Source organism: Xenopus laevis, chromosome 6L (genome assembly GCF_017654675.1).
Source record: "Xenopus laevis strain J_2021 chromosome 6L, Xenopus_laevis_v10.1, whole genome shotgun sequence".
Classification (NCBI taxonomy): domain Eukaryota; kingdom Metazoa; phylum Chordata; class Amphibia; order Anura; family Pipidae; genus Xenopus; species Xenopus laevis.
In genome coordinates this window covers 5,470,031-5,484,194 of record NC_054381.1, presented here as the reverse complement: position 1 = coordinate 5,484,194, position 14,164 = coordinate 5,470,031, and the positions used below count along the sequence as shown (strand labels likewise).

At 39.2% G+C, this 14,164-nt stretch overlaps 1 protein-coding gene across 1 annotated transcript; it reads left to right on the top strand.

Moving 5' to 3' along the window:
* The first annotated feature begins 7,954 nt into the window (after nt 1–7,954).
* On the top strand, nt 7,955–12,171 carry LOC121394521 (serine/threonine-protein kinase N2-like). The gene is made up of 9 exons (XM_041565720.1): nt 7,955–8,108; nt 8,215–8,299; nt 8,382–8,473; nt 8,911–9,087; nt 9,206–9,268; nt 9,489–9,565; nt 10,078–10,780; nt 10,913–10,993; nt 11,472–12,171. Exons 3-7 carry the CDS (start codon nt 8,433–8,435, stop codon nt 10,305–10,307), a joined length of 588 nt encoding a protein of 195 aa, XP_041421654.1. The 5' UTR covers nt 7,955–8,108; nt 8,215–8,299; nt 8,382–8,432; the 3' UTR covers nt 10,308–10,780; nt 10,913–10,993; nt 11,472–12,171.
* The last annotated feature ends 1,993 nt before the right edge of the window (nt 12,172–14,164 follow it).

Below are 14,164 nucleotides of genomic sequence, written 5' to 3'. Positions count from 1 at the left end.
TGGGGGCAGCCATTCAAGCACAGGATACACAGTAGATAACAGATAAGTACTACTATAGTTTATATAAAGAAGCTGCTGTGTAGCCATGGGGGCAGCCATTCAAGCACAGGATACACAGTAGATAACAGATAAGTACTACTATAGTTTATATAAACAAGCTGCTGTGTAGCCATGGGGGCAGCCATTCAAGCACAGGATACACAGTAGATAACAGATAAGTACTACTATAGTTTATATAAACAAGCTGCTGTGTAGCCATGGGGGCAGCCATTCAAGCACAGGATACACAGTAGATAACAGATAAGTACTACTATAGTTTATATAAACAAGCTGCTGTGTAGCCATGGGGGCAGCCATTCAAGCACAGGATACACAGTAGATAACAGATAAGTACTACTATAGTTTATATACACAAGCTGCTGTGTAGCCATGGGGGCAGCCATTCAAGCACAGGATACACAGTAGATAACAGATAAGTACTACTATAGTTTATATGAACAAGCTGCTGTGTAGCCATGGGGGCAGCCATTCAAGCACAGGATACACAGTAGATAACAGATAAGTACTACTATAGTTTATATAAACAAGCTGCTGTGTAGCCATGGGGGCAGCCATTCAAGCACAGGATACACAGTAGATAACAGATAAGTACTACTATAGTTTATAGAAACAAGCTGCTGTGTAGCCATGGGGGCAGCCATTCAAGCACAGGATACACAGTAGATAACAGATAAGTACTACTATAGTTTATATAAACAAGCTGCTGTGTAGCCATGGGGGCAGCCATTCAAGCACAGGATACACAGTAGATAACGGATAAGTACTACTATAGTTTATATAAACAAGCTGCTGTGTAGCCATGGGGGCAGCCATTCAAGCACAGGATACACAGTAGATAACAGATAAGTACTACTATAGTTTATATCAACAAGCTGCTGTGTAGCCATGGGGGCAGCCATTCAAGCACAGGATACACAGTAGATAACAGATAAGTACTACTATAGTTTATATACAACAAGCTGCTGTGTAGCCATGGGGGCAGCCATTCAAGCACAGGATACACAGTAGATAACAGATAAGTACTACTATAGTTTATATAAACAAGCTGCTGTGTAGCCATGGGGGCAGCCATTCAAGCACAGGATACACAGTAGATAACAGATAAGTACTACTATAGTTTATATACACAAGCTGCTGTGTAGCCATGGGGGCAGCCATTCAAGCACAGGATACACAGTAGATAACAGATAAGTACTACTATAGTTTATATAAACAAGCTGCTGTGTAGCCATGGGGGCAGCCATTCAAGCACAGGATACACAGTAGATAACAGATAAGTACTACTATAGTTTATAGAAACAAGCTGCTGTGTAGCCATGGGGGCAGCCATTCAAGCACAGGATACACAGTAGATAACAGATAAGTACTACTATAGTTTGATATAAAGAAGCTGCTGTGTAGCCATGGGGGCAGCCATTCAAGCACAGGATACACAGTAGATAACGGATAAGTACTACTATAGTTTATATAAACAAGCTGCTGTGTAGCCATGGGGGCAGCCATTCAAGCACAGGATACACAGTAGATAACAGATAAGTACTACTATAGTTTATATAAACAAGCTGCTGTGTAGCCATGGGGGCAGCCATTCAAGCACAGGATACACAGTAGATAACAGATAAGTACTACTATAGTTTATATACACAAGCTGCTGTGTAGCCATGGGGGCAGCCATTCAAGCACAGGATACACAGTAGATAACAGATAAGTACTACTATAGTTTATATGAACAAGCTGCTGTGTAGCCATGGGGGCAGCCATTCAAGCACAGGATACACAGTAGATAACAGATAAGTACTACTATAGTTTATATAAACAAGCTGCTGTGTAGCCATGGGGGCAGCCATTCAAGCACAGGATACACAGTAGATAACAGATAAGTACTACTATAGTTTATATAAACAAGCTGCTGTGTAGCCATGGGGGCAGCCATTCAAGCACAGGATACACAGTAGATAACAGATAAGTACTACTATAGTTTATATAAACAAGCTGCTGTGTAGCCATGGGGGCAGCCATTCAAGCACAGGATACACAGTAGATAACGGATAAGTTCTACAGAATCCCATTGTATACTACAAAGCTTATCCGTTATCTGCTGTGTATTATGTGCCTTTTCTCCTTTTTCCAGCTTGAATGGCTGCCCCTGTGGCTACAAACTAGCAGCTTGTTTATGTAAAAAAGTGGAGCAGGAAGGGGAGGAGCATTCTGGCAGTGAGTAGGTACAGAGATGGGCATCTTGTTAGAGGGAAAGAGTAGGCCAATCGGTGGCGTAACTAGATGTTACTGGGCCCAACAGCAGAATAATTTTAGAGGCCCCCAACATATTCAGAGATTGTCCTGTTTTACAAATATTTGTTAAAATTGCTCATTATTTGGGCCTCGTGGGGCCCCCTATACGTCCTGGGCCCCCCTGCAGCCGCAGGGTCTGCTTCCTCTGTAGTTACGCCCCTGAGGCCAATAGTCTGGGCTGCATGGTATGCGATTGCAGAGTCTTTGTAGCCAGATAGGCCCCATCATCTGAGCTGAATCCATTGTTTTGCACAGCAAATAAGTGATTGACTTTACTGCATTCAGCACCAGGGGCACTGCCACTAGCAATCCTATCAGGGTGTCTGGCAGCTGTTGTTTGGACTTTGTATCCTCCCCTGCCAGTGATTATTGAGCCCAATGTGACTTATCTGTATAATTGTTGCCTATTGAGTATAAAACTTATTCTATTATATGAAAAAATAACTAAAGGACATTGAAACAAATGTTATGATGTGATTAATGGTTTCTATTGAATGAATCAGCTTTAAGGTTGTTTTCTATCCTCTCCCTGTCTCAAGCACCCCAAATAACATGATCTGTTCAACTGTTTTTGTTTGAACAAAAAAAAAAAACTCTTTCCTTTTTTTTTTGTGTTTCTCAACCTCTAATAGAAATGTAGTCCCATGTAATTTGATATTCAGCTTACAAGTTGGTCACATGATGTTTAAGCCAGTTGTACATTGTGATGTCATAATGCCCCCAGGCTGTTGTTGATCAGTTGGTGTTTAGCTGCTGTTAGTGCTGATACCAACTGACTTTTCTTATTTTCAATTTCATCAACTTTGTAAGTACTTGGCTCTCTCTCTATCTATATATATAAATATATATTATACAGTATTCATGTTATTAATTAATAGTTTCCATCTCATGGGATAATATGTAGGGAATACAGTCTGCATCCTACAGGTGTGTGTTTATGGGATGTTGATGTCAGGTGGATCATGTGATATCATTATGATGTCATAATGCCCCAAGAGACATATCATAAGTAACAAGCCATTGTTGATCAGTTGGTGTTTAGCTGCTAATCAGTGAGCATCGCTACTGTTAGTGCTGATATCAACTTACTTTTTATTTTCAATTTCATCAATTTCATCAATTTTATCGACTTTGTAAGTACTTGGCTCTCTCTCTCTATCTCTCTCTCTCTATATATATATAATCTATTTATAAATATATATTGGTTGGTGTTTAGCTGCTGAACAGTTAGAATTGCTGTTGTTAGTGCTGATACCAACTGACTTTTGTTTTTAGAGTTTTTTCAACTTTAAATTGTAAGTACTTGGCCAAGGGGCTGATTTATCAATGTTCAAATTATAATTTGCACTGCAATTTGAATTGTTAGGTACTAATCTCCCAGTAAAACTTTTAGTGGTTTTGTAAAAGTTTTGAGAGTTTGTTGACCCGCTGAGTTTTTATTAATGATTTAATTCAATTGAGATTTTTATATTCAGTAGTTTACATATTCAGTAGTTTCCATCTCATGGGATAATATGTAGGGAATACAGTCTGCATCCTACAGGTGTGTGTTTATGGGATGTTCATGTCAGGTGGGTCATGTGATACCATTATGATGTCATAATGCCCCAAGAGTGTCAGGTGGATCATGTGATATCATTATGATGTCATAATGCCCCAAGAGACATATCATAAGTAACAAGCCATTGTTGATCAGTTGGTGTTTAGCTGCTAATCAGTGAGCATCGCTACTGTTAGTGCTGATATCAACGTACTTTTTATTTTCAATTTCATCAATTTCATCAATTTTATCGACTTTGTAAGTACTTGGCTCTCTCTATCTCTCTCTCTCTATATAAATATATAATCTATTTATAAATATATATTGGTTGGTGTTTAGCTGCTGAACAGTTAGAATCGCTGTTGTTAGTGCTGATACCAACTGACTTTTTTATGGGGGGTTTTTAACTTCAAATTGTAAGAACTTGGCCAAGAGGCTGATTTATCAATGTTCAAATTATAATTTGCACTGCAATTTGAATTGTTAGGTAATAATATGCATGAATTCAAATTATGGTTTCAAAAACTCAAATATTTGAAATGTATTAAGCTAAAAAACACCCAAAAACAAGAATGTTAAGCTTTGGCATCAGTGGGAGTTCTCCCAGTAAAACTTTTAGTGATTTTGTAAAAGTTTTGAGAGTTTTTATTAATGGTTTAATTCAATTGAGATTTTAATATTCATAATTTTAATAAATAAGCAAACTTCCTTGTTTTGTAAAATTACAAGTTTATTTGCGTTACAAAAATGTAGTTAAAATTTCACAATTTCGAAATTAGATAAACAGGCCTTCGATAAGTTAAAAGAAGTAATTGTTTTGATATTTTCTGCATTTAATAATAATTTACTGGTCATCGGTCATATTTAATAGGGTGAAATTAAGATATATTATATATATATTATGTCTATGAAACGTTCCTTTAATTTTCTAAACTTTTACATAGAGGTATTACCTTACAATTAGCAGTTTATGAGATATATATTTATACATATAATTATAGTCTTGTTTACATTCTTCTAATGAAAATATGAGATAATCAAATCTGAATCTGTTTATCCTGCAGAAACTATAAAAAATGTTACGAAGAATTCGATCAACGTGTCAAACTATACGGAACTTCTTTCAACGTAAGAACAAGGTGAGGCGAATGTTACACATTTTTATTAAAGCAAATAGTTCTTGGGATCTAGTTCAGTATCCTTATTAGAGGTTTATTTCTTATATAAACAACCAGTATTAATAGAGATTTCTTACTGACATTATTTTACTTTTATTTACAGATTCATCCTTTGATCTTGGACAATACCGTAAGTTGGCATTACATCTTTATGACTCTATGTATATATTTTAATTAAATTATATTTCAGATAAAATAAAATATATATATATATCTATTTTAAATTCAGGAACCAATGATCTACAACGTGCCTACTCCTGTGAGTCTTTTCCAAGTGCCACAGTTGAGATTTCCAGAAGCACGAAGTGAAGAAGAAGAAGAGGCTAAAAAACAAGTGGAAGTAAAAGAAATTATGGAGAAAGCTAAGGTAGAACCCATGGAGATTCTCAACGAGATTGCTGAGGACACTGAAGAGGAATCTGACCACACCGAGGTCATAGAGATAGAAGAAGTGTCAAGCACATCTGAAAGTGAAGCTGATAACAGTTCAGAGACTATGACTGACGATTCTGAGTGCCCTTCAGCTGCAGTGATTAGGGTTGTTGTGAAATCTACTGCTGTAAGTGCCTTTCATTAATTTTTTTATTGATACAATAGAAAAGTTTTTCCAAACATGAAACCAAGATCATTCATAGATCTTATTCATTTGGGTCTCAAACAGACAAGACATAGAATCGCTGAAGTGTTTAACATTTAAAGAATGAAGAAGGGAATTTTTTAACTCATTCTACTGGTATTTTACTTAGAATGAATGACTGGTACATCCACCTACTTGGTTCTTGGGGAACAGCAATTTCAATTTCTTTGGGAAACAGCTTTGTCAGCTAATTATGGCAGGTAGTAGAGACCTGCAATGGGTCGGGTATCTGGTGGTACCTGCAGAACGCCTGCAAAATACTCCAATTTTTTGGTAGAAGGTTTGCGGTTCATCAACCAAGCTTGTGGTCTGCAGGTACCCTGTTTGTGTATCTGGTTCAGCTGCTGGTCTAGCCCTCCCATCCTCGCTGATCTAGCTATTTTTCTTTCTTTACCTGGTTGATTTGCCTTTGTAGTGACGTCACTCCTTGTCCACAGTGATGTCAATTCTGATTGTGCAAGTCCCCATGTTGGGTGTGAGTAAACCCTTGCTGGTGCAGGTTGGGTAACGGGTCTGGTTTGGGGGTATAGCGGGGTGTGGGGTACAGGTCAGATTGCAGGTTAGTGGGTCTGAGTTGGGCAATGGTTTACCCAAATGGACCCGTGCAGGACAGGTAGATGTTTCCCTTGCTTGCCAGTTTAGCACCTCTAGAGCAGCTCTAGAGTAATTCTTGTTATGTGCAATTCGCCTTTCCGATATTCACTTTAGCACTTGATGGTCTGTATTGTTGCATATCATCTGATCTTTCAATATTTATCTTTACAGGGCATCACCAGCAAAGTAGATAACCCTACTGATATTGAGCCAAGTCCTGGGGTTATACTAATAATGGTACAAGAAGCCAAGAAACCTTCAGGTATAGTATATGATGGGTCATTGGTTTGTGCTTAGTTCCTGCACAATAAATAACCAATCTCTGTTACAGTATATAAATACATATACTAATTTACATGTCTCTTATTTTATTTTTGTCCTTTCTCAGATGAGCCCAAACCATTATTATCTGCGAAACATTTCCTTGCGCCTTCCCCAGGCAGTGAAAGTTCATTATCACTAGAGACGGAATTTCTGCCAGAGGAGTCTCATATAAGACAGGAGAGTGATAATGAATTACAGACTGAATATCCATCACAAGAGTCAGAAGAAACGAGTGGAAATACCTCTGTTTCTCTATCAGAATACTTGGATATTAGTATAAAAAGTGTGTCTGAGTATCTGCCACAGGAATCGGATGTAAGTACAGCGTGTTCTATTGGTCAGCAAGTGTTCAGTATATTTTCTCTTATGTACAACAGAAATGTGTAACCATCAGACAATGCAAACTCATATATAGACATATAATATGAGAGACGCTGTTGTGCCTAAAATATTGTGATTTTTATCTTTACAGGACTCAAGTAGAAGATCAGTTAAGCTGAGCAGACCAGGTACAGTATTTATGTCTGTTTCTCTTATAGTGAGCAGCTACATGACACAAGTATCAGTATGTCCTCCATGTTGGATTCCTCACTGTTCCCATAATATTTATAGTCACATACTTTTATTAGATGCTAAATTTGTCACACATAGAAAACAAGATAAAGTAAATCAATGTTCTAATTCAATCCAACTTGAGTTAACCCAGGGGTGACAGGTACCTATACCAATAATAAACCCATACTCTGTACAACCCAAAGCAAAGTAATTACAATATTTTATTTCATTTTTGCAGAATATCACATACCAGCAAACAGTCTGGTCGGTGGCTCTGTTTCTCCAAACAGAGAGCCAGAAAACTCAGAGAAGGATAATATTGAGAAACTTGAAATCGTAAGTACCTAATATTGACATATTGATGACATCTTGTTTTTAATTGATATAATTCTGAATTCATTAACTGCTGTTACATAATATGATTAGGGATGCACTGAAGCAACTAGTTTAGGATTCGGCCAAATCCTTTGTGAAAGATTTGGCCGAATACCGAACCAAATCTGAATGAAAATTATGGAAAAAAGGAGGAAAGAGAACCTCGACGCAAGGTTAAAAAAATGTTGAAGTCCTTGTTTGTGTGACGACAAGTCACATGATTTTTTGGATTCAGATTCAGTTCGGTCAGGCACTTGGATTTGTCCAAATCTGCTGAAAAAGGCAGAATCTTGGCCGAATCCCAAACTGAATCCTGGATTCGGTGCATTCCTAATAGTCATAATTATGAGATAATAATGTTTCTAGAACTTAATAACTGTATTACTTCTCGGAAGAATTGACCTTTTTCCCATAAAGGATGTGAAATAATAGAGAATCTTCTTGTTCTTTAGCTTGCTCAGGCTCCACCCAATTCTGTGATTTGTGCTCGTCCCTCTCAGATTGGGGAGAGATCGGACAGTGAATGTTCAGAAAAATTATCACCAGACTCAATGTAAGTTATAATGTTACCTGCCCAGTTCTTTCTTTAGCTTTAATCCTTTTATTGGAAGCCCCAATCCTCAATCCTACAAAGACCAACATTCTATTCTTCTTTTCAGTGATTCTCCGACCCCTGCTATTCCCTCTATTCCAATTGAGGATTTCCAGTTCTGCGAGTGGCTTGGCAGTGGAAGCTTTGGACAAGTGAGTAGCTCATCCCTAATGAAGATTAGGCTATTTATTTGCATATTTATCGAAATTTCATGAACTTGCTCTTTTTTTTCAGGTCTTTAAGGCAGTACATAAAAAGTCTGGAAAAACGGTCGCCATCAAAAAGATGGAAAAGAAAAATATTTTGCAAAGTCATATGATTAACAGGTTGGTATATTAGTGAAGCATCTCCATGATCTTTAATATCCTTTACACTAGTCTTATATACACGTTATACGTTCCTGTAAGCTCCACATACACACAACTCCTGTGAGCATTATAATTACTGGCGATATTTGCACGAGTGTCAATGCAACTTGTCTATTTAACATAAAAACAGTTGAGGAATTAATTTTGTCATTTTTTTCCTCCAAACTAATATCATTGGGCAACTGTCACATTAAAGGGGGCTTCACCTTTAAGTTAACTTTTAGTATGTTATTGAATGGCCAATTCTAAGTAACTTTTCAATTGGTCTTTATTGCTTCATTTTTATAGTTTTTTTAGTTATTTGCTTTTTTTGGAGAACACTGATCAGCTATTAAATAGTTCTAGAAGGAAACTCATTTCCTTTCTCCTGACTTGTTGGTTGGTTTATGTTTCAGACTTTACCTGGAAAGGGACATATTAAGGCTGGTGAGGATTAGAAGGAACCCTTTCCTGGTGAGCTTATTCTGCTCCTTCCAGAGAGAACACCATGTATACATAGCCATGGAGTTTGCTGCTGGAGGAAATTTGGAATCCCGGTTGAAGAACGGAGCACTGCCCCCAAGCGACACTTTGTAAGTATCATTGGGTCACTTTGGTACATTCACATGGGCTTGTAGTACTGCACTTTCTTCTTATAGATACATCTTCCACATTTGTAATTGCAACTGAAATATGTGTTTTGTCTTGCAGATTCTATGCCGCCTGCATCGTCCTTGGGATTAAGTTTTTACATGAATATCGCATTGTCCACCGGTAAGAGAATTAAAAAGGGAATTTAATTTTCAGGGGTTATATTTTTTTATATTTTTATTATGAGGCAGAATAAAGTGGCCTCTTACAGGTGCGGAAAGGAGGGTTCTGAATTCTAGGTCAATATTAGATATGGCCTATATAGTAAGGATGGGGGGTCATTCTCTAGTTCTCTGTTCAGAAACCAAAGACTTTGCTGATCATGTTATTTCTTTCCCTCCAGAGATTTAAAGCCTGCAAATATTGTCCTAGACAGTGATGGATATGCCAAAATTGCAGATTTTGGGTTGTGCAAAGCAGGTAAGATATCCTGGTATTTTCTACATGTATGTGATCCATTATCCTGAAAACCCATTATCCAGAAAGGCCATCTCCCGTAGACTCCATTTTTTCCAAATAATCCAAATTCTTGATTTCCCTTTTCTGTGTAATAATAAAACAGTAGCTTGTACCAATTAAGATATAATTAATCCTTATTGGAAGCAAAACCAGTCTATTGGGTTTATTTAATTTTTATATGATTTTCTAGTAGACCTAAGGTATGAAGATCCAAATTACAGAATGATACAAGTTACAGAATGATCCATTATCCAAGAAACCCCAGGTCCCAAGCATTCTGAATAACAGGTCCCATAACTGTAACATATATAATAGACAATTAAATTCTCATATAAATTATATCTTTGGTCATTTTAATTGACTATAATTGATCTTCTCCATTGGCCTCTATGTATCACATGCACCTTTATAGCTGTTAGTAGATTAGTCCCATTCATTGATTAGGAACTAACCCAGTTTTCCTTGTACTTAAGGTATTGGCTACAGAGATGAAATGACCTACCCATGTGGAACGGAGTGTTACTGGGCTCCAGAAATGTTTGCAGAAAGAAACTACAGGAGAAGCGTGGACTGGTGGGCTTTAGGCATAATCATCTATAAAATGGCCGTTGGCTACGTGAGTATAAAGCCGTCACTAATAATCCCATTAGGTTCTACAATGCTGTCTATTTACTTTATTCTATTGAAGAGACTCAAATTGTAAAGATCTCACTCTGCTCCATCACCCGCCCAGACCCGCTCCCTGCTTGAAATATTGGCTCTGCCGGGTGAAGGAAACAGTGGGCACGGGGGTCCCGAGGGGGTTTGTGGCTGGAGGGGGCACAGAATACTTTTTGACTGGGGGCCCAGAGGTTTTTTTATTGGGTTCCTGAAGCAACAGGACCAGTGGTTTCTGGGTCCCCCAGTCCAATGTTGTGTTCCAGTGAAATATTCCATAAAATCTCTTTCAATTTCCCAGTCAAATTGCCATTAGAATTTCACTAATAACAACTCCTGCCCTGGAGTAATACCGTCGTTCTTTTCTCAGAATACCCGAGTTCCTGACTTGATATCTTTCTATTTTTGCAGGTGCCTTTTACCGGAAATAATTTGAGAGAATTGCGGGAAAATGTCTTCTATGAAGAACCCGAACTTCCAGCCAATCTGGATAATGAAACCAGTATGGTGATAAAACTGGTAAGTGCCGTATCTACAGGCCTACACTATAGCCAATAGAAATGTAGAATAAAACAATAGAATAAACTTGTTGTAGTTTCCACTTTCATTCAGCTTTGGGCCTGTGTGTAATTTTTATTTGTGTTTGTTTAGCTCTTAGACAAAGACTGTATAAGCCGGCTCGGATCACTTAGAAACGATGGAGAAGAAGTGATGAATTGTAGCTACTTTGATGTAAGTTCTATTTTATACCTGTTGCAGGGCAGTTGTACTGAGGAATGGGGGGCAGCAGGGTCGGACTGGGCTGGTGGGACACAGGTAAAAACCCGGTGGGCACTGCCGGCCCAGATCGGCTCCCCCTGCCTGAAACTTTATGCTCCCTCATCTCTCCCCCCCCGCCCGACCAATAGAAAAAAGCAGGTACGTGCTGGTCGGGGGCAGGGGAGAGGCGGATGGAGGAGGGCTGGTGAGGGGGGTCCTGGAATCGGCAGAGGGAGGTCAGGGGGGATGTACATGCCCTGATATGGCAGCCCCTGTGGGTCTGAACCCCCCTAGTCCAACACTGGGATGCAGATATCTCCAGACATAACTGCAAGGCAGACACTTTATATTCCTCTGCTGTGTTCTATGAATCTAATGATGGAGTTCATATTGCTATATAGGCACAACTTATTCAATATTTAATGTAACACGTTTTTGTTTGTATTTATAGCCAATAATGTGGGAAGCTCTTATGGCCAAGCAAGTGCGAGCCCCATTCATCCCTAGCCCGGATGATACTAGAGAAGAGGACAGTGAGGGGGGGATTGTAACCCCCCATGACTCTATGTCCCAAATATCCCCAACTGCACAAAAGGCCTTCAGAGGATTTGATGAGTTCCCTGAAAACTCCTGAAACTGATGCCAACGATGTACTGACGGAAAATGAGCAAAACTCCTAGAAGCCAGAAGAATATTTATGTTTTTATACAGCTTTTTCATTTATATATCTATTTTTATACAAAAGGTTTTATATATTTATACATATATTTTTATATCTATTTTTATGAAACATGTGTAAAACCAAATAGATGTTTATAATAAAAGCAATAAACTATTAGAAGTGTGTGGAATGGTTATTGTTAGATGGTTGGTTGAAGCTGTGAGACTTCATTACATGAGTCAGTCAATGCAGGAGGCAGGTGAGGAGTAAGTGTAAATAAATCAGGGGTGTAACTGCAGAGGAGGGGGGACAGGAGAGTAGTGGGACCAGCATGGCCCTAATTAATGAGACATCTTGTTGAGTTTAGTACAATTCACCAATATTCCGGGGCCCTAATTCGGATTTGCTGTGGGGCCCAGGAACATCCAGTTACATCACTGAATTTGTAAGAGGGTGAACCAAATGTTGTAATTGATTTGTGGTTGAAAGTTGATTGAATAATGTGTGTGAGTGTGTGTTAAAATTGTTGAGAGCATTATTTGGGTAATTGGCCACCAGGTGGTGCTCAAAGGTAAAAAGGTGTAATTTATTCCCCCACCAGCAGAGGGAGCCCAGAGTGCTAGAGGGTATAAAAGGAGGCCACACCCTAGAGTTTATGTCTTTAATGGGAGGATGCTGTCAGAGAAAGAAGCTCTGTCCTGAAGAAGATCTACAGCAGGAAGGAAAGAAAGGTAGAACCTAGCATAGCAGTTTGTAGTTAGCAGGCAGTAGGGGGCAAATTCACTAAAATTTGTAGTTGCGCCAGAGTCCGATTCGTCGCACTTCGCCAGACGTATTTTCGCCAGCGCTACGCAAATTCACTAAAATCCGAAGTTACGCTCAGGGGAAGCGTAAGGTTGCGAAGTTGCGCTAGCATTAATTCGCCAAGCAAAGCGAAGTTACGCTAATTTGCATACGGCGCCAAATTGAAGTTACAATGGAGGAATATGTAGCATCACTACACAAGCCTGGGAAACCTTCAAAACAGCAAATAAAATGTTTATTTTGCCCTACACATGCCCTACTGTATAGTTAAGGTGCCATGAGTTAGGAAATGTAGGGGGGAAGGAGGGGAGCCCCAAAAATTTTTTCGATCTTTTTCAGCCTATCACCCATAAAAAAAGAAAAAAACGCCAGGGTGTTTTGGGACTTAGAAAAATGTTTAACTTTTTTTTAAGCAATCCCTATCTACTCTATTGCACTTCGCCTGGTCTGAGGTGGCGAAGGAAGTCTGGCGTAAAAGGTAGCGTTCAGAAAAATTTGCGCGTCAGTGAATTTGCATAGTTACTTCCGTTGCTCAAATTCGCCAGGCGTAAGGGTGTGAAGTAACACTAGCGAATCTACGCCAGCGTCCGTTAGTGAATCGGCGAATTAACTAAAATGCGCTACGCTAGTGAATTAACGCTAGTGTTAGGCACTTCGTCCTTTAGTGAATTTGCCCCTAGGTGTCTGAGATAGGGAAGTTAGCACTGGTAGTTTCTTGCCCCACCTAGGAGTGTAGTGGAAATGAGTTTTCCGTGGACATCCCACAAGTCAGGGACCCAGAATATAGGGAAGACACAAGAAGGCCTGGTGGCGAGAAGAAGGACTATTGGTGATTCCGGTCGGAATAGTAAAGGGGTGCTGGTCGAGCACCGGATTACTGAGACGGGAAGGCTTGTGGGAGTGGTAAAGGGGTGCCAAGGTGCACCGGATTCCCGAACCAAGCAGAGGAGGAGTCCAGAACGGTAAGAGTTAACCCTCTCTGAGATCTGGGATAGGCCCTAAAGAAACTGTGGTGGAAACTAAAGTCAGCTATGGTAAGAAAGTTAATGTTGTTTGAATGCTGTAAAACTGCAAGTATGACTGTTTGAAATTTTTGTGATTTTAAATAAACCAGAAATATTTTTATTTAAAATTATTCTGACTCGCTATCGTTCCTGTAAGGGGTTAACAGCTGAAGGGCCCCCTAAAGGTGGAAATATTACATCTCCAGCATCAAGTTGCTGTGAGTTACAAAACACATCATCCTCAGCCAAATGATAGAAGCTGTACAAAAAATAAAACAACATTATGGCCATCAGTTTCCCATCCATAAACATTTGGATCACACAATTATTCTTATTAACTAGTGTCCTTTTATCATGTGATCCTCCCGAATGAGACTAGCACTCCTACATCACATCATGGGGCCTGTGTAGACCAATCAGGAGAGAAAAACAGGGTTTTTTGTTACAAAGCTATGATCATAAAATTGGTAAGCCGCCATACCCCCCCATACGGCGGCCCCTAACTTGTTTACCTGTGATAAAAATATAAAACCTTTGTTTCAATATGTGGACTAGATCCTCCCCTGCCACTTGCATATGTGCCTTTTGAAGGGGAGTCTTCTCAGACCAATATTTTTTAAAAATGGGCAGTGCTGTCAAACTGGCAGCCCACGACCCCCCTTGTGTGGCCCCCAC

Coding starts and splice junctions, on each gene's coding strand:
- LOC121394521 (XM_041565720.1), top strand. CDS start 8,433: ATGGAAAAGAAAAATATTTTGCAAAGTCATATGATTAACAG. Junction 8,474..8,910: donor CAAAGTCATATGATTAACAG/GTTGGTATATTA, acceptor TTTATGTTTCAG/ACTTTACCTGGAAAGGGACA. Junction 9,088..9,205: donor CTGCCCCCAAGCGACACTTT/GTAAGTATCATT, acceptor TTTGTCTTGCAG/ATTCTATGCCGCCTGCATCG.